Source organism: Bactrocera dorsalis, chromosome 5 (genome assembly GCF_023373825.1).
Source record: "Bactrocera dorsalis isolate Fly_Bdor chromosome 5, ASM2337382v1, whole genome shotgun sequence".
NCBI lineage: Eukaryota > Metazoa > Arthropoda > Insecta > Diptera > Tephritidae > Bactrocera > Bactrocera dorsalis.
Window position 1 is genome coordinate 22652928 of NC_064307.1, and position 19904 is coordinate 22672831.

The window sequence follows — 19904 nt, forward strand, 5'->3', positions numbered from 1 at the left end:
CGTTTTATATTACCAGCTTCAGTCTATAGAACGCCAAGAGTTCTTATTTTATACTTATCCTGTTCAGGAGGTACGTATTGCTATCCGCAACTAACCTAACAATATAGGCTAGCTAATTAAGACCTTGTCTGTGCCCTCATTAATGCTTAAAATCAGCATTATTCACATTTTCTTTACATTTTACAGAGCCAGACACAGAGCCTGAGCCAGTGCTTGATTAAAAATTTGTGTGAAGAAAACCTTAAGCAGGAAAAATTTTCGTAATGGGTTAAAATCCTTGTACATAGACAAAATAGTTGAGGTAACAGCATTTTGAGATTTTCTCTAAGAAAACTTAGATTATAAAACAATTGAAGTCATATTAGAATGAATAGCTTTACATATAGAAAGTTTCTATAAGTTTCTATGGGTAAAACTTAAGTTTCCTTGGGCTTTCGAGCCTGTGAAAGATGGTTATTGTTGTGTGTTGTTGGAGTGGAAAGAAAAAAGTCCCAAATATCTGTGAGCTGTGCACCAGGTTCAAGGTGTTTAAGTGGGCTCTACTGCGATCAGAAACAGAAAAGAACGTTTAAGTGCGAAATCATTGGAACTGCTGGAGCCCAGTACTAACTATCTTTCTCAAGTATTATCCTATAACTTCTGCTGCCGTCAGCTGTAAAGCCCACAATTTCAAATCCATCATGACATATGCAATGATAAACCGTTATATTCAGCAGCTGCTCGCATGTTAAAAAAGTGATTTATTAAATGATTAGCGGAGATATGATTGCACAATTTCATATGCAAATGTAAATATGTGTATGTACACATATGTATATATGTATATGTATGTTGGTGCATAAAGTGAGCAGATTGTTGTATTTTTCGTATCTCCTGGCACTAAATAGCAGCCATTTTACATTTCTAGTGCTTCTACCGCTATACTTTTAGTAAAATCAGTGCCACCACGCAGTCTGCTGCGCCACGCAACTTGTCACAATAAAGTATATTTCCATTGTAGTTAAATAAAATATGTTCTATGCAAATTTATTTGGGTATATCAGTGAGTCGTAGAAAATCCTACAGAGAGCCGCCTTGACATGTGTTTGTGTTACTTAAGTTAACTTACAACAAAATTTGAGCAGCAGCAGCCGGAAATGTCGTTGATGGGCAACAGCAGCTAGTGAAGTTGCATATGCGTTAGGCGAATATGTATATGTTTTATGTGTATATATGTATGTAAAGATATGTTGATATTAGGGTGTACGTTATTTTACAAGTTCTTTTTATACCCTGAAGTTTGTAACACCCAGATTGAAGCGTCGGAGACCCTATAAAGTATACATAAGAATGATCAGTATGTTGAGCTGAGTCGATTTAGCCATGTCCGTCTGTCTGTATATATACGAACTAGTCCCTCAGTTTTTAAGATATCGTTTTGAAATTTTGCAAACGTCATTTTCTCTTCAAGAAGCTGCTTATTTGTCGGAACTGCCGATATCGGACCAGTATTACATATAGCTGCCATACAAACTGAACGATCGGAATTAAGTTCTTGTATGGAAAAATTTCACATTTGACAAGATATATTCACCAAAATTGGTATAGATAGGTATAGATATAGGTTTTCTAGACAACAATGTAATTTCCGAAGAAATTGTTCAGATGGGGTTACTATAGCATATAGCTGCCATACAAAATGAATGGTCGGAATCAAGTTCTTGTATGGAAAACTTTCGCATTTGACGTGGTATCTTCACGAGATTAGGTACAGATTATTTCCTAAGGCAACAATGTAATCTCCGAAGAAATTGTTTAGATCGGCTTACTATAGCATATAGCTGTCATATAAACTGAACACATAGTTACTAAAAGAAATGCACCTGTGAAGGGTATATTAGCTTCGGTGCAGCCGAAGTTAACGTTTGTTCTTGTTTTTTTTTTTATTTTTTTTAGCTACATAAAGAAGAAAACAAGCTTAAAAAGCAAACTAGTTCATTATTTTCAATATAGCATCCGATTTTTTTATTATTTAGCGTTGACCCAGTCAATCTATAGCTTTAAAAAAATGATATTTTAATACAAAATTTTCCGCTCTAAAAAAATATTTAAATAAATTTTTTCATAAAACCATTCGTTTAAAAGTTATACGTTGTTAAAATCATACATCAAGTATACTGGCATTCATACAAGTGATTTTCACTACATTTTGTGTTACTCATACGGCATGGCGTACCATATGAGTACAGTACAGTACATTTGAAGCATAACTTTAACTGCGTATAACTTTTAAAGGAATGCCTTTATGAGAAAAATTATTAAGACCTTTTTTGCAGAACAACATTTTGTGTATACGAATATTAAATTTTCAATCTTGTAAGTTTTACTGTTTTGGAGAAAAAAAATTATTGCAAAAGATCAAAAAATTCAATGTGAAATAAGTATATGGAACCAGTAAAATGATTAGACATGGTTCTAATCAACGATAAAGGGCTTCATTGCAAGGCTTCATTGCAAAACTATAATCTTCAGGTCCGTTTCCAAAAAAAAAATTCCACTTGGAAAATACCGAAGACGACCCTAATATACATACATACCTGTATATAGTAGTATCCACTGCACACTGTAGTGGCAAATGCGACGCGACGGCTTTATCATGCACTAGAACGTCACGCTTCGTTTCATTTGCATTTGACTGTGCGGCAAGGTACGTGAGCGCCATCTATATCCGCTACTTATGCACTTCGCCGTGTGTATGTGAGTACATATACTTGTACAAATTCATGCAAGCCACACCGTTTGCCAAGTGTATTTATACAATGCTGCATATTTTTGCTCCTGCTCAGGATATACTATATACATGTGTATGCATATTTGTGTATTAAATTTGCATGCGTGTGTTACAGCACACTTTTGTTGCCAGATATGCTCAAGCTGCGCCCCGAGTACTCATATGTGGTTGCACAACACACGCCAACTTTCGATGTGCTTGTGCTTGTATGGTTGGCAAATACCGTTATGTATTTGTATTTATACTTTATATATACATACATATATAAATATATATATGTTTATGTACTCTTGCCACATTCGTGCGGCACTTGCAATTCATACGCCGTTGCACCGGCAAGTGCGCTCCGCTCGTTATCTTAACGTCACTTTCCTCTCTCATTATACTCTTACACGTCTGCTAACATGAATTTGCATACTTGATAGTGTTGTTTGTTGTTGTGTTTGTTTTTATATTTTCTTGTAGTCATGTTGCAGCTCATATTTAAAGTTGTTTTCCTTGGAATTGCAGGCTTTTAACTTGAAATTTTATTCAAAGGCTTTACTTGGAAAGAGCGTAAGATATTTTGTTGCAAATTAATGGGAAACTGTTAGCAGTTCCGTTATTTCAATTAATAGGCAAGCATATTCATAACTAAATGGACTATGAAATACAATTTTTCTAAAGAAAAAAGGTCGTAATAGTCTAGAGCAGGTGGTAGTCGCTGGTGTCAGGTCCGTACTATAAAGATTATGGATCTGACTTCCTATGTGTGAATGCCAACGAAGTTCATGGATACTCTGACAAGGCACTGACGGTTTTGTGGCATGGCGTTATCCAAATGGGACACAATTTTTCTCCTGTTTGCAAAAGCTGGCTGATTGTTTCTTTAGACAGTCGATTTGTTGATACTACAAGTCAAAATTAATTGTCTGGCCATTGGCCGTAGGGCAGCAGCAGCATATAGTTCCCGGTTGATATCACTAAATATATAGAAAACCCTACCTGACCATCAGTCCTGACTTGGCCACAGTTTGCGCTGGTTGATCACTGGTCAACCACGATCGTTTCCGCTTAACTTTGCGGTAAGTGATACTCTTTAAATCTCAAGTAAAAATTATTTTCAAAAATTTATGAATTTTTGCGATTTAGTGGCGATTCGCGGAAGGAATTAGGGTCTGTGAAATTTTTCACGGAATCTCATGTGGCCACAATACAGAGTTTCCTTTGCATTCAGCTTTTTTTTTCCAAACGTGACTTAATTATGATTTGTGGGAACAATTTGAACTATTCGAGCCAACATATTCGAGACTTCAACCCATTTTATTTTTGAAAGCAGTTCGGTCTCAGAACCTTCAAATTATGATAAGTCATTTTAACAAATATTAATTATAGAAAATCGCTTTATGGTTTTTCAAAATATTCTCCAATGAGATCTATACCCTTCTGCGTACGTTTGAACCACTTGCCGAAGCACTTTTGCCATTCTGGTTGAGACATCTGCCAAACATGCCTTTTGAGCGCATAATCGCTTTTTCAGGTGTCAAAAAACATTGACCTTTTAGTGTACGGAGTAGTCCACCGAATCAAATCCATCAAATATATGTTTTAAGACTTCAAAAATGCAGCTGATTCAGTCGATGTTTGAGAGCTCGCGTTGTCGTGTAAAGAGTGATCAGTCATAGGCCGTTGGTTTTCTAAATTTTTTGAAAGACAACTGACAAACAAATGGTTGCATACCACTCTGAATTTACTGTTCTGCATCGCTTTAGTGATCTAGCTGCGTTATATTTTGTTAAAAAAAAAACAGGCAACCATTTGCTTGGAAGTGCTTCTTGCGCGAACAGCTTAAGTTGGTTTCGGCATATTTTATCGGTTAACCGCTGTTTACTTTCGGTCTCATACGCGTAAATCCACAATTCATCACCTGTCTCGTACTTATAGACCTGCTTTGAAGCACCGTTATCGCATTTATTTAACATTTCTCTCGACTAATCGACACAAAACTTTTTTATGAGCGATTGACAAATTGTGTGGGCTCCAAAGTGAACACCTTTTTTTAACGTCACCCTCTAATGCCTATAGTCGTCTCAATCTCATGATAGATCACATGACGATCTTGCAATATTATTTTGCCAACACAGCATCAATAGTTTCCGAAACAACACTGACTTTGAACGACCTTCAGGAAAGTCGCATTGGAGTCATCTACGACCTCGATTGGATTCACCGTACCATCGATAAATATTGGTCCTTGTTCCGTTCCCATGATAGTCGAGTGTAAGTAATCGGTACGGACCCAGAACTTTTATCTGGTCAAGGACTGTCAACTCAGCAAAATTCTGCCACTACAATAACAACAAACACTGGTCCTTGATGAAACTTCGTCGTTAAAAAATTTAATCAGTTTATCGTTTCACTATTGCTGAGATAATTCACGTCGAAAGTTGTAATAAATAATCAATTTTTGTCCGAAATGAGTATTTTAAGTTACTGTAAACACTACAAATAGTTGTTGTATGCCAAAATGTTCTGTGTATGTGAAATCAAAAGAGCTCAACTTTACGATCACGTTGTGAGTTGCCTGTCCTGTGTGTTGCAAATACCGAAATATGAAAAGCAGCCTTCGTACTTCTTCGAAGCTCAAACAATCATTATGTTTAGGTAAACCATATTTCTGATTATCTATGTGTGCAGATCGAAGACCTAACTATGAGCTATACTATGTATTTAGTTAGTGACGGATGCTGAGAGGGGATATGGTGTACATTCCTCTGTTTAATACAATCGGCGAAGGCTTTACTAGAGAGTCTTGAATGGATTTCAACTGGATTTGTTGCTTCCAGAAAAAGTATTTGCTTTGACTAAAGAAATATAATATTTCATTGACTGTTGGATAGGTGGATGCAAAGTCCTTTTGAATAATGGCAAAGTCATGTGACGGTTGAAGCTCAAAGAGGAACTTGATCACCAGCAGTGCCATTCATAATGTGTTTTTTCAATTTTGTTGGAATTAATATTAGAAGGTCGATTTGAAATTTTTCCACCTTGATATTAGGGGGGTATTCTACTCTAGAAATCAAATTTTGGGCAGTTTTTAGATTTTTATTAAAAAAAAAATATTTTTACTATCCATTTTTTATGGTGTTTTTATTGATATCTTAAAAATACAGAAAAAAATTTTAAAAATTAAAATAATTAGAGGGGGCGGGGGTGTAAAAAAGAATGGCGCATCCTGGTGACATTGATCCTGACTCTCCTGGTGGTCTGAAAAAATCAAAAGAAATTCTTAATCAATAAGGATGCTGTTATAACGTGTGATTTTTTTGAGGTTAGGATTTTCATGCATTAGTATTTGACAGATCACGTGGGATTTCAGACATGGTGTCAAAGAGAAAGATGCTCAGTATGCTTTGACATTTCATCAAGACTTACTAACGAGCAACGCTTGCAAATCATTGAATTTTATTACCAAAATCAGTGTTCGGTTTTTTTTTTTTTTCGGACAAATTTTGTTCAGCGATGAGGCTCATTTCTGGTTGAATGGCTACGTAAATAAGCAAAATTGCCGCATTTGGGGTGAAGAGCAACCAGAAGCCGTTCAAGAACTGCCCATGCATCCCGAAAAATGCACTGTTTGGTGTGGTTTGTACGCTGGTGGAATCATTGGACCGTATTTTTTCAAAGATGCTGTTGGACGCAACGTTACGGTGAATGGCGATCGCTATCGTTCGATGCTAACAAACTTTTTGTTGCCAAAAATGGAAGAACTGAACTTGGTTGACATGTGGTTTCAACAAGATGGCGCTACATGCCACACAGCTCGCGATTCAATGGCCATTTTGAGGGAAAACTTCGGACAACAATTCATCTCAAGAAATGGACCCGTAAGTTGGCCACCAAGATCATGCGATTTAACGCCTTTAGACTATTTTTTGTGGGGCTACGTCAAGTCTAAAGTCTACAGAAATAAGCCAGCAACTATTCCAGCTTTGGAAGACAACATTTCCGAAGAAATTCGGGCTATTCCGGCCGAAATGCTCGAAAAAGTTGCCCAAAATTGGACTTTCCGAATGGACCACCTAAGACGCAGCCGCGGTCAACATTTAAATGAAATTATCTTCAAAAAGTAAATGTCATGAACCAATCTAACGTTTCAAATAAAGAACCGATGAGATTTTGCAAATTTTATGCGTTTTTTTTTTTTTTAAATTATCAAGCTCTTAAAAAAAAACCCGTTAGTCCTTATTTCAGGGAACACGAAAAAACTTTTTTTGAAAAATGGCGACTGCCTGAAAATAAAAATCATTTTTTACAATTTTAAAAACAAAGGATTAAGGATTATATAAAGATAAACGATAAAGGATTATATAAAGAAGGTTCACACAAAATTTCAAGTAAATCGGTTGTATAGAACTTGAGATAATGCCGGTACCGTATGGAAAAAAGTAGTTTCGAGAAAGACACGTTTAAAAAAGTGAGTCTACCTACCTACCGGGCTAGGTACTGCGTCACTAAAGTAACTGTAGCTCTTAAAATAATTTTAATTTTTAAAACTCCTTTAGAGGATATGTTCTTAAGGGTCTAGACTTTAAATATATAAAAAAAAATTTTTCAAAATTTTAGAGTAGAATACCCCCTTAAACTGGATAAAGACTACTATGTATATATAATAATTTACATGTTCAATGTTAATGTACTCACAGACTCACAGATAAAAAAATATCAAACGAACCTGTCAATTATACTTGAAAAGGAATAACTTTAAACTAGATATAAAATGAGAAATTCCATGAAACTTACATATTATAATTTTTTTTTCTTTTTTTATTTTAATTTTTTTTTGCAATTTTTTGTTGCAATAATGCGTTTTGTTAACCTTAAAATCGTTCAATTGTCAAATCAGCCACTTCAATTTAATTGAGAGCACAAGCCAGCACACACAATGGCGCAAATGAATAATTGTTTGAGCAAATATTTAATTTTCCAATCAAATGGACGCTTTTTTGTAGAAAATTTATTATAATTTCACTGCAACTTTTATTTAAGGAATTAATAAACAGCTGCTATTATCTATTGAAGAATTTCGGCACAAAAAATGAGAACAATAAATTAAATTAAACGCGCAGCCACAACAGAACATGTGAATATTCATTGAACAACAACAACAAAACATTATTATTAATGCAAAAACTATTTTTTTTGTAAAATAAAAAAAAAATGTTTAAAGTGTAAGTGTATGTGTGCTTGAATGCAGCGGAAATGATCAAAACCGTAGCAGAACTTGTCGAGTGTGGTAACGGTAAAATCAAGAGCAGCAAAAAAGATGTATTAAATATGTATATTTTTTAAATGCGCACTAATTACGCGCAAAAGCAACAACAGACACAGACTGAAAAATTAATGGGCAAATATTTATTCATATGCCACTTAAGCAAACATAAAATTAAGCGCCAAGCGATGTGTGCGGCAAGTGGCCTAGTAGGAAAAAAATTGCATTTTTTTATATTTAAACAAATTTTGTTATTTTTTTTTTAATAAAATTTTTAACGGGAAAAATGGAAAAATGTGAAATAGTGGAATAAGGAAAAAAATAAAAAATTTTTATTTTCTTAATTTTTTCCTTTTTTTTAATACATTTTTTTTTATCGGATAAATGAAATAGCGGATTAAGGAATTATACATACATATATGTTTATTCATATATAATTTTATAATTTTTTTTAAATTTTTTTTGTGAAATTTCTTATAGATAAAATTGTTGCGGGGGATCTTGTGGTAACATGCACTTAAGACTCGACAGCATGTTTTTTTTTAACTTTTTCTGAAGAGGCATTTAATTAAATAAAAAAAAAAACAAAACCAACAACAAGAAAAAACGTACAGTTCTGTCGTTTTTTGGACAAATGAACTAAATTGACTCAACTCATTATGCTGATCTTTTATATATACATACATATTTTATAGGGTCTCCGACGCTTTCTTCTCTCGTGGCAAACTTAATATACGAGTACCTTAAACTGGGTATAATAATTTAAATTTACAGAATTTAATGTAAAAATAATCAGGTATTCAAACTAAAAAAATTTTGATTTCCTTAACCCCGCAGCTAATCTCAAGGGGTACCGCTGAAAAAAGGTCTCTAAAGCTTGGGAAAATTTTTCTGTTTAAAATTTTCCCGAATAATAATAATCTACAAGCCCGAAAAAAATAAAAAATATTATATTTACTATAAATGGAATGTTCGAAGGATCGCAAAAAAATATTACACCATAAATGGAAAGATCGAAGAACCGGACGAAATTTTAATTTTTGACAAAATGACAACTTCCTATAAAAAGTCGCTTTTTATGCAAAAATTTTCATATATCAACACACCTTTATTGAAATCGAAATAATTATCAAAAATCTTATTTTTACTTTTTGGATATAAAAAATATATCTAAAAATTCGTGCGAAATTTTCAACTCGATCAGCCTAACCGTTTCAGAGAAATTTCTCTCACCGACTCTGAAAACAGCGTATCGAGAGAAACTCGTTTAAAATATTGGCCGCCGATTGCACCAAGCTTCAAAGTTCGTATCAACTCATATCTTCGTATCTCTAGCAGATAGATTCATAGATAGATAGATTCAACAATTTTCGGAGAATGTTCTCAATTCCACCAACATCGATATACTTGTATGTTAAAAAAAAGGGTTTTTGAAATTCATAAGCGGATGAAATCCTGAAAATAATTAAATACATTTTTCCATAAAGAAAATTTCCAGCCAGAGGTTTTCGATTCGCCATTACTCTGCTCAATCTCAAGCTCTGTTCTCTCTCAAATCTAATTCTCTGCTCTCTTGTCATTCAACAAAAGAGCATTTCGTCACCTAAAATGCGAAAGAACGTATCATCAAAAAAGTCAAAATTTAGTGTTGTATTGCTTCCGATTCACTACATCAAATATATCATCTATAACCAATATATAACCAATACCTAACCAATACATAACCAATATATAACCATTTTATAACCAAAACTCAAATTTTGGTTCAATATAAGTGGTTTCTATTATATGGTTTTTGCTTCATCTGTAAACTAAATAAACTTGTGAAAAGTAATGTTACGTTATTTTGCATTTTCGGTGACGATATGTCAATATTATCTCATCTCTTGTATGTATATGTATTATGAAAGCATTGTTATTCGAATTATAAAAATAAATTATATCATCTGCTTGTTTGATTTATAAAATTTTAACATGTCAAAAAATCCTAATCCATGAGTATAACCTCCAAAAATTATCCAAATTTACTCTACCACCAAACTTTTCCTTTTGGGTCACCTCGCCAACACCGTTTTTTTTTCGTGGTTTCATGTATTCGACATGCACTTATTTGCACAGGGCGTGTGCAATGCAGCAAATAATTAAATTCGAAACCACAAATATGCATAAATTAATATGAGAAACCGCATTCATTTAAAATGCAAATGAGCACTCAAACCAATAGGCTTTCATGCTTTACACGAATACATATGTATGTGAAATATGGGTTTTCCCGCGGTGAAAAGCTATTTAAATTAAATGAAAATATGTGTACGTATGACAATATATACATATGTATGTACATATGTATATGGCTGCATAAATGTATTTTCCTGCGTTGCTTCGAGGAAAAAGTATTGACCAATATTTAATTTGTAGGCGCTCACGCTTTTGAATTTATTTAAACCTCACTTAATGTTAATAGTGAAGTTGGACTGTGGTTCAAAAATTGAAATTCTCGGTAACTATTAAATCCTTGAAACGGTTTAAATATGAAAACCTTGTATTATATAAAAGCTATTAGCAAATTTACTACTCACTCGGCTCAATCCACCGCTCCATATGTGATGATTTTCAACCACCTGACGATCCGTGGCTTGCAGCTCCAGGATTTACAAGTCATCATGCTCCTCCCACAGGACAGTTGAATCCAGCGTAAGACCAAGGTATTTGACCACATAAGTCATCTTTATCTCTCTGGCACCAAGGGATAGGTTCCTGAGGCCAAGCCGGGACTTGTGTCTTGTAAACGGGACGATGATGGTATTCGAGGCTCAAATCCCCTTTGTACGATATTGCTGAAATTGTCTTCAAATTTTTCTCTAGCTTTAATAATGTCGTAATCCGCATATCTTTGACAGCGGATCTCATTTTTACTTAGCAAAACGATTAGTTCGTCTACGACAAGGCTTCATAACAGGGGGATAGCAGCCTCTTATAGTGTCGAGACGACTGACTGTGTATATGATTGCTTTCAGTATTGTCACATAGTTATTGAATATAGCTTCGCAGGCTTTCTATATACCCAGTAGCTTACTAAATATGGTAGACGGACAGAGAGAGAGAGAGATGTCAAAATCCCTAGAGTATCCTACGACCCCTACTCCTATTAGATTGGGATAGTATCTTCCTCTTCAATTAAGGCCGTTGTACTAATTATTTTGTCTTAAATTTTCGAATCTTTGTCAACCACTAGCTTCTTAATTAGTTCCATCTACAACGCATTGCTCTGAGATCGTCAAATATTTCTCCATTTTAAGCGCAACATTTATTAAAATTTAAAAATTAATCACTTCTAAAGTGAACTTCACTATTCTCACCAACACTAAATTCCTCTCACTCGCTGCTGTCAATAACAACAAAAAAATATTAATGACAGCTGAGCCCTGTCAGCCAACTGACAGCTGTATGACAGCAACCACGAAGCGCACATCAATCAGGCCAACAACGTATCATCTGTTTGACGGCGCCACCGGGCAAAGATAGCGACCGACACGCAGATAGCTTGAGCGTCAGAGCATGAAATGAGACGACACAGACATGCGAATGTAAATTTAGTTGACAGCAGCAACATTACTTTGTACCGCCATCTCTCCATATTCATCTCTCTACCTTTGCACTCATGCCGGCGCAGCGCAGAAAGCGCCTCGGGCGACCACAGACAGTTCAAGCTTCCTTAGAATTCTGACCCCTTACTGTTGCACACAAAAGCCATCATTTTAATATGCCTTTGTCTCTTCTCTACTTGCAGGTAAAGCATTATAACTGTTAATATAGAGCAAAGGTAGCAGCAGCAGCAGCCACAATAACAACAACAAGCACAGCAAATAAGGCACGCACACATCTCGACTGCCAGTCCTCTGCCCACACGCACTTCATCATCACGCAGCACCGTGCACCCATACACCCAGCAAAGCACACACGCCCGAGAACGCGAGCACTTTATTGAGCACACAATGCGAAGTTGCCATTTAATTGCGCTGTCGATTGGCGTTTGTGTGGCAGCACTGGCGCTAATACCAGCCACTGTGTGCGCCACGACAGAGGTGCAGGAGACGCCATTGGCGTTGCCCGTCTCCGAACAGACACAGCCGACCACGGCTACACCGGGCGAAATTTGGGAGGAAGACGATCATGAGATTTTGATACGCAACGAACGCGGCACAAAGAGCGATGGTGAGTTGACAGCAAAGAAGCACTAAATTTAATCACATTTTTCATGTTTTAATTAAGGGAATCTAAAGGGGATTCATTATCTTAAGTTAACTGTATCAATAGCAATAACAATATTCTTTATAATTAGCAAAAAATTATATAGAAAATGTAAAGGTAAGGTTAGTTTAGCTTAAGAGATCGATACTAGCAGTGATCTAACTTGGACAGCTGGGAACGTTGATTAATTGTGGTAGCTAAAATTTCTATACATTTCATCATAAGACACTCATAAATCCACGCACCACTTTGAGGCTCAACCAAATTTCTTAAGGCGGCTATTGTTAGTTTCGGCTATACCTCCTGGTTCACCGAAACTAAGTTTGTACCAATCTCAGTACTGCAAAGGTTAAATAAAGGCGGTGAAAGCATCTCAACTTCATCCATGCAACTGTGACAGGTTCTGACAATATTCTTACCGTTACTGCCTTTTGAACTATGCCCAGTAAGAAATCCTAGGATTGCGACAGAATGAACTTTGCTGAGGTCAAATAGTCCTTTTGAGTTTTGCACTAATCGCAAAGAAGGTACTCAGGGTTTTATCAAAGTTATTGAAATAATATATTGATCTCTTAGTGGATCTGGCATTCGTGCCAGAACAGGCACCAATCTACAATTAGACTCCGAAAAAAAGTATTTACATGCCTGTGGACACAATTCTAGGAACTGTCAGGTGGGTAGAAGAGGAGACAGTAAAACATCTTCTATACGACTGCAAGGTTCTGTACAGAAAAACAATCGGCACTATCGGCCAAGAGTTTCTGGACGATGTTTCAAAGGTTGCAGAAATAAAACTGCATGTGCTGATGAACTTCATCAAAAGTGAGGTGTAGTTTAGAGAAGAGACAATAGAGTGAAGGACTATTAGTTCTGGTGGTACCTAATGTCCTAGGACCCTCGTCAGACAGCCATTTTACCTGCCGCTCTTGCTAGCTCGTTGCCTTTACAGTAACTAGCGATTTCACTTTGACTGAGTAACCCCCAGGAGTCTGATAATGAAGTAGCTTGATGCTATTTGTGGTGGGAACAGACACTCTTGACTAACTTTAAGCGCACAGTTAGCGAGCTCAGCGCTGTTATTGTTGCTCTACCGTTGGAGTGGTTTCTCACCTTTCTAAAAGAGGCTGCACTTCGAAGCATATGTTTACTACTACCTTAATCGCAGCCACTTCTTGCTTGAGCTGGACGGAGAGCTCCTTACAGGCAACTTCCCACTAATCTCCATTCCTAGCTTCAACCCATCCGTGAAGAAGCTCACTGCACATTTTCTCTGCCGACTTCTTGCCCACATTTCTCTCGTCGCTACGAGAGCGGAGAAAATGCCTCGACCATTCTAAGAAGTCAAGCTGGTTAGGAATGTTTTTCTGAGGCTCTCTTGATTATTTTGAAACACATTTGTTTTTCAAATAGTTATTATCGAAAAAAAAATTTTTCATCCAAGCCTTTAAGAATTGTATCTCAAAGACCTGCGAAAAATTTCATGAAGATACCTAGAGTAGTTTTCAAGAAATCTTGCAAACCGACTTCAAGGACACAGTTTCGAGAAAAACGCGTTTAAAGACAGCGCACTTACCCAGATGACCTCGAGCACACTAGCTCTCAGGGCTATATCTCCAAAACTATTACTCGGATCAACTTGAAAATTTAGAACAATATTCTAGAGATGTTGTAGAATTTAATAAGATAATAAAAAATTTGAATTTTTTGAAACCCGTAAGCCCTTATAACCCCCTAAAAACGCTGAAGTGGTCTGGAACATTGAAATAATAGCTAATAGAGGGTTCCCGACAGTTAACTTATAAATCAGCCGAGAGAGAAGCAGTTATCAGGAATAGAGAAGGAGTTTTTGGGGTTTTCAAATAATTCTTCACACTTTACTAACCTTCTAAATACTCCCAGCCATTTAGTCTCAAGAATAATGAAAGCGGTTATGGAGGCCATTATATATTATTATCATTACCATTATCATTATCATAGTTCCTAACTCAGCCAACATACCAATAACAGACTCATCAGAAAGGTTCAAAAGAACCAAGCTTTCGTAAAACGAGGGTTCTATTTTTTGGTCATTGGCATGGAAGACGATGATACTCTCTTTAATGCTTGGCTTCCGCGGGAGATCTCTATTTAAGATTTTTCGTAGGGATTTAACCCTTTTGGAAAAAAGGAAAAATAAGGCATCGGAATGTTAAACTTCCGCTTAAATATAATATATTTCATTCAGTTCGTTTATTTCCCTAGAAAAGGAGTTCGCTCGCACAAATCTGTATATTTATTCGTAACCGAAATGGACAAGCATTCGATCAGATATTGTCAACTCAAAAACTTCGGGAATGTTTGCTATCATTACGATCTTCATTACTTGCCAACCCTTCTGTTAAAATAATTTGTTTAATTGAATTAAGGAGGAAATCTTATTATAGTTCAAACCTTATAGCATCATTTATCAAGTATAATATAAGGCAAGTGCTAACGGTAATTGTGCGTCGACACCCAAATTTTCTGCATGCATATGTATGTAAATACATATGCGAAAGCCATTAGGTTATTGATTACTCCTGCCTTAATTTTCTTTCACCAAACACAACGATTTCCTTCCACCAAATGCAGCTATCTAATTATCGAAGAGATATTATTGAAATCTACTTTTAGGCGCGTTGGATTATATTCTTTTACACTCAGCCCTCAGCTCTGTCTCCGTTTTTACCATTTTAATTGTTCCCAAAATACTGTTATTTTCGCACTTACCGCCGCTTCCTCTGTTCTCTCTTTGTTAAAATGTGCAAGATTGATTATAATGATGTGACGTTGCTAATAACAGAAAGTCTCTATGGTCTCCTAACTCCTCTGACCATTGAGTTAAGCGCGACATCATTATGCCAACACCCGCTGCCTCCGCACTCCCATTTTTTATTTTTGGCTCCTCTCTTTTTAGGTAGAATTTGCGCACTGACGACACTCAAATTGTAATTTGATTAATCGCGCTTATTTTAATGGCTGTCAGTTGTCGTTTTAATTACAAATTAATTTAATTGAGATTTTTTTGGTTTATTTTGCTGGCATTACTCAATGGTTTTACGATTATTAGCTTACGTGTTTAAATTGCGTTCGCCTCGAATTCGTTTGTGTGAAATGTGAAATGCTTAACGACCTAACATAACATTTCCATTATGTAATTAAGATGAACATTACATTTTAATTTTATGAACTCTAGGTGAGAGCACAGCGCTGTTTTGATTCACTTTTTAATGAATTTTTGGTAGATATGGTGCTGGTCTGTGCCAAGTGCCTAATATTGATGCGATAGCAATTTTGCGATGAAAAAAGTTTTAACAGCGACTGCCTAATTGCTCCTTGAATGGTGCATCTAATCAACTCTCTCAATATAGAGTTCCAAAAGGAAAAAAAAAAATAATTTTTACCTTGGTTTCGGCTCGTTTTTTCCCTTCATTCCGATGATTGTTGGCCTGTTTGCATACTAAACTCATAATATCATGTCTCATCGGCAGTGTTACATATTACCCTCCATGAATGTGAAATCGGAAATCGCACGATCAATCAAGTCCTAAGAGACCTGCTTACGATACTCTTTCTGAAAAAAAAATCAGCTTTATCGGAACGAGTCAAGCAAGGACGTCTTTCATACCTAAAATATCCACCAAAGTCATTCGAACGGACTCACGAGATATAGTGAGCTCTCTTACCATCTCTGTAATACTTGCCTGACGATCTTCGAGGACCATATCCCTCACTCTTTTAATATTTCCATCAGTTGCAATTACTCTATCAGAGTTAGGTAGGCGACAAATAATTTAGGTTTGTCCTGCCTCAGTTATTTGTAAAAGATAAACTCACTTAAGGCAACTACAGAGAAAATTGGGAGACAAAATTAAACAATTGGTTTAATGTAAAAATCCGTGCTCAATTAGATCAAACCACTATAAATTAAGATGTCTTTATCCTTGCGACATCTATGGGAGAAATTGCCTCGCCAGTTGAACGGCAGCTCAAATATGTTTGTGGGTTTCAGAATACCCTCGTTGATCATCTACAGGGTTTTGAAGCAGGGTTTTAGCCTCCGATTGTCTGTGGCAAATTTTCTTTTTCTTCTTGTCGTTAAGTGGCTCCAAAGGTGTTATTTGCTCACTCCTTATCTCTACAAGCTTCGGTTGTACATGAGACATCGCCAACTCGCGGCTTCGACTAACACCCACCGGTTACTGTTACAGTACACAGTCTCTGATTCCTGCTTCTCAGCACAGACACGGAGCTGTATTCGTTCCTTTGGCAGGAAATACTTCAGAGGGACTACCCATGTTCCTGTCAGAAAAAGCTTCTCTTCTTTGGGGCTTTCCCTGTTTGGAGATATCTCTGACACCATCTTACCGTGGCTAGTTCCTTAGGATCACCTAGACCCAGCTGCTCAAAGAAGTAGTCCACCGCCCTTGTTTGTTTTGTTTTTTCACTTAACCCGTTACTTTTTCGTTGTGGTTTACCCGATTCCTAGCAGTGTATCTTGTCATCTGCATTACTCTGAGCTTACATATATCGTCATACCTGGCATCAAAAAGCGAACGTTTTTCTGATGATACCGTTTCCAGGAAATTGAACTTTCAACTTTTTCCCGGGTTAGTTTTGTATTGCTGCGCTGGATTCATAGTTGTTGTTGTGTGAGTTTGTTGGTAGAGTCATCCAATTTCTACAACCATCGGATCATTGAAATGAACTATCTTGTGCAATGTAACTACATATGTTGAATGGTATATTTCGCCGCGCCAGAGCTCCACTATGCGGTAATGCCTCGCTAACTTCCAAGGCGACACGGTGTTGGGAAGGCTCCGTTCCTATTAAACCGAATTTACCTCCTGGCTGCATATCATCAAACTGAGTTGACAGCTCTTGGTCTTCGTACACAAGCATCTTCTTGAGTTCAGTTTGAGAAGTTCTTTGTAGAACCACTCACATCCGTTGGGAAAGCCTGCATTTCGAATTTGCGATTTATTCACTATCTTAGGGAAGACTGTCGTTTCGTGTTTGAACAAAATTCAATAAACAGCAAGCTAGAATATTACGGAGCCTTATTTTGGTGATACCCCATGGACTTTCTGGCTAAAAATCCGGTCATTTACGAAGGCAGATGCTTCAGAACGGCCAAGTAATATTCCTTATTAACCGTTCCATCCGGTGGGATCAGTGGTGAACTACGGCATGGTAATCAAAGATTACAATGAGCATCACTTTGATTTTAGACCGACTTTGTCGAGTTTTTTTGGCTTCGGTGATAAATGTAGGGTGCTCAGATACGTCGTCAATCATCGCTTTTGCGATCTTTACTCGACGTTGCTTTTTACAAAAGTTTCAGGTATTTTGGTTCGAGTCTATCTTGGACACGCTTCATACCTGAAACATTAACCAAAATGTCTTGCATACCTGAAATATTAACCAAAAAGTGTTCGAGTCGTTCCAAAAGCGATGTTGAGATCCTGTGTTAACTCTCTGAAGACAATATGACGATTTTCAGGTTCACAGTTTCTTTAATTTTTTCAATGTTACCGTCCTTAGCAGAAATGGATGGCTGATGCGGATGAGGAGTTCGTTATAAACCCGACTTTATAAAACAATTATGAAACAATTTCAACGACAAATAAAAAATAAGTTATGATAATGTGCTCAATAAAAAGTAATGTCTATATATAATTTGCCCTTTCACGAAAAAATTTATTTAAGAATAACGGTTTATTTCGCTTTCAACTTTTTAAAAATTTACCGCAATAAATTTATATATGCTCATTTACAGGTCTCTCCTGCCGTTATGGCAAAAATCCATGGACTGAATGCGACCAGAAAACCAACACACGCTCACGAACGTTGACATTGAAGAAGGGCGATCCGGCATGCGATCAAACGCGAACCATACAAAAGAAATGCAAAAAAGGTAAGCGAAATGGGGAAATCAACAATTTACAACAAAAACATTATGGATTTTAAAAATTTACTATGGAAATTGCGCTTGCATATTAAAATTGGTCAGATTAACATCGTTTACGCCTAAATGTAGGCAATAACTTTTGGCAAATGGTTTTCGGCACTTTGCAGTGCAATTTCACAAATGCGATCAGCAACACCAAAAAGCAAAGCACACAAAAACCCACACGCACACATTGAAATGCAAACATAAAAACACAGTCATACACACACATACATACATGCACACAGAAGTTATCAGCCGGCACGCCATTACTTGCAGCAACACACATAATTGCTGACTTTGTTGGCTTCGCTGACATTATTGCCGCTGCAATTGCCATTTCCACTGCTTTTGTTTGTTTATGCGCGAAAGGCAGAGAGAGAGAGTGAGCGCCTTGACACCATCACCATTAACTTCTCGACAATCTGCACTGGCGAATTACCGACGTCACGACCATCATCATCATTATTGCGCCTCGCTGGCGCGTAATTACTTTTTATTATTCTCTGTGGCACAGCGTGCGACGGCAAATGTTGCAAGCAAGCTGATGCTTTAGCAAAACGCAGAGCTCCAGCGTGATAGAGGTGGAGAGAGAGAGAGTTGAGGGAAGAGTGTAGGCGAGAGCGCGTGAAAGATATAGTGACCAGTTATCATGAAACTGTTGACGTGGAAATTAAAGAAGTCAAAATGTACTTTTGCGTGTTCGTGTTTGTTCTTCGGTGCTGGTGTTTTTTCGTGGGTACACTTGTAATAAAAATGGCAGCTACGCAGCTGTGTACCGTCAGCCGCATTTACGGCAAATGGGCAAATTTTGCGGATATTAATAGTTAATTCAGAATTGCAAATAACTGTAAACTTGCAGAAAGCGTCAGGAACATTGTTACGATGAAAAGGTTCTTGAGGAGAATAGAAGAATATGAAGTTATTAAGGTATGTTCTGCGACTTGTAGTCTCTTAGACACTTCCCTATTTCAAAAGAACTTACTTACGCCCGACACACTTATAAATAAATAAGTCTTGTTAGGTGTTTGTTAGGTCGCTCTATTCCCTGCAAGGACACAAGGATCCCAGGGTCTTATTTCTGCGTCTGGCTCAATGTCACAGAATCTACACATTACAAATGAGACTAAACCCTTACTATAGGGTGATTTTTTAAGAGCTTGATAACTTTTTTTTAAAAAAAAAACGCATAAAATTTGCAAAATCTCATCGGTTCTTTATTTGAAACGTTAGATTGGTTCATGACATTTACTTTTTGAAGATAATTTCATTTAAATGTTGACCGCGGCTGCGTCTTAGGTGGTCCATTCGGAAAGTCCAATTTTGGGCAACTTTTTCGAGCATTCGGAATAGCCCGAATTTCTTCGGAAATGTTGTCTTCCAAAGCTGGAATAGTTGCTGGCTTATTTCTGTAGACTTTAGACTTGACGTAGCCCCACAAAAAATAGTCTAAAGGCGTTAAATCGCATGATCTTGGTGGCCAACTTACGGGTCCATTTCTTGAGATGAATTGTTGTCCGAAGTTTTCCCTCAAAATGGCCATAGAATCGCGAGCTGTGTGGCATGTAGCGCCATCTTGTTGAAACCACATGTCAACCAAGTTCAGTTCTTCCATTTTTGGCAACAAAAAGTTGTTAGCATCGAAACGATAGCGATCGCCATTC

At 36.8% G+C, this 19904-nt stretch overlaps 1 protein-coding gene across 1 annotated transcript in view; it reads left to right on the forward strand.

The window, feature by feature from the left end:
• LOC105230097 (uncharacterized) overlaps positions 1–19904 on the forward strand; it is an 81125-nt gene that overhangs the window by 35126 nt on the left and 26095 nt on the right. The window contains exons 3-4 of the mRNA XM_011210693.4: positions 11812–12236; positions 18070–18207. Of these exons, the coding sequence (XP_011208995.1) occupies positions 12017–12236; positions 18070–18207 (358 nt within the window). The 5' untranslated portion in view covers positions 11812–12016. The remainder of the gene's footprint in view (positions 1–11811; positions 12237–18069; positions 18208–19904) is intronic.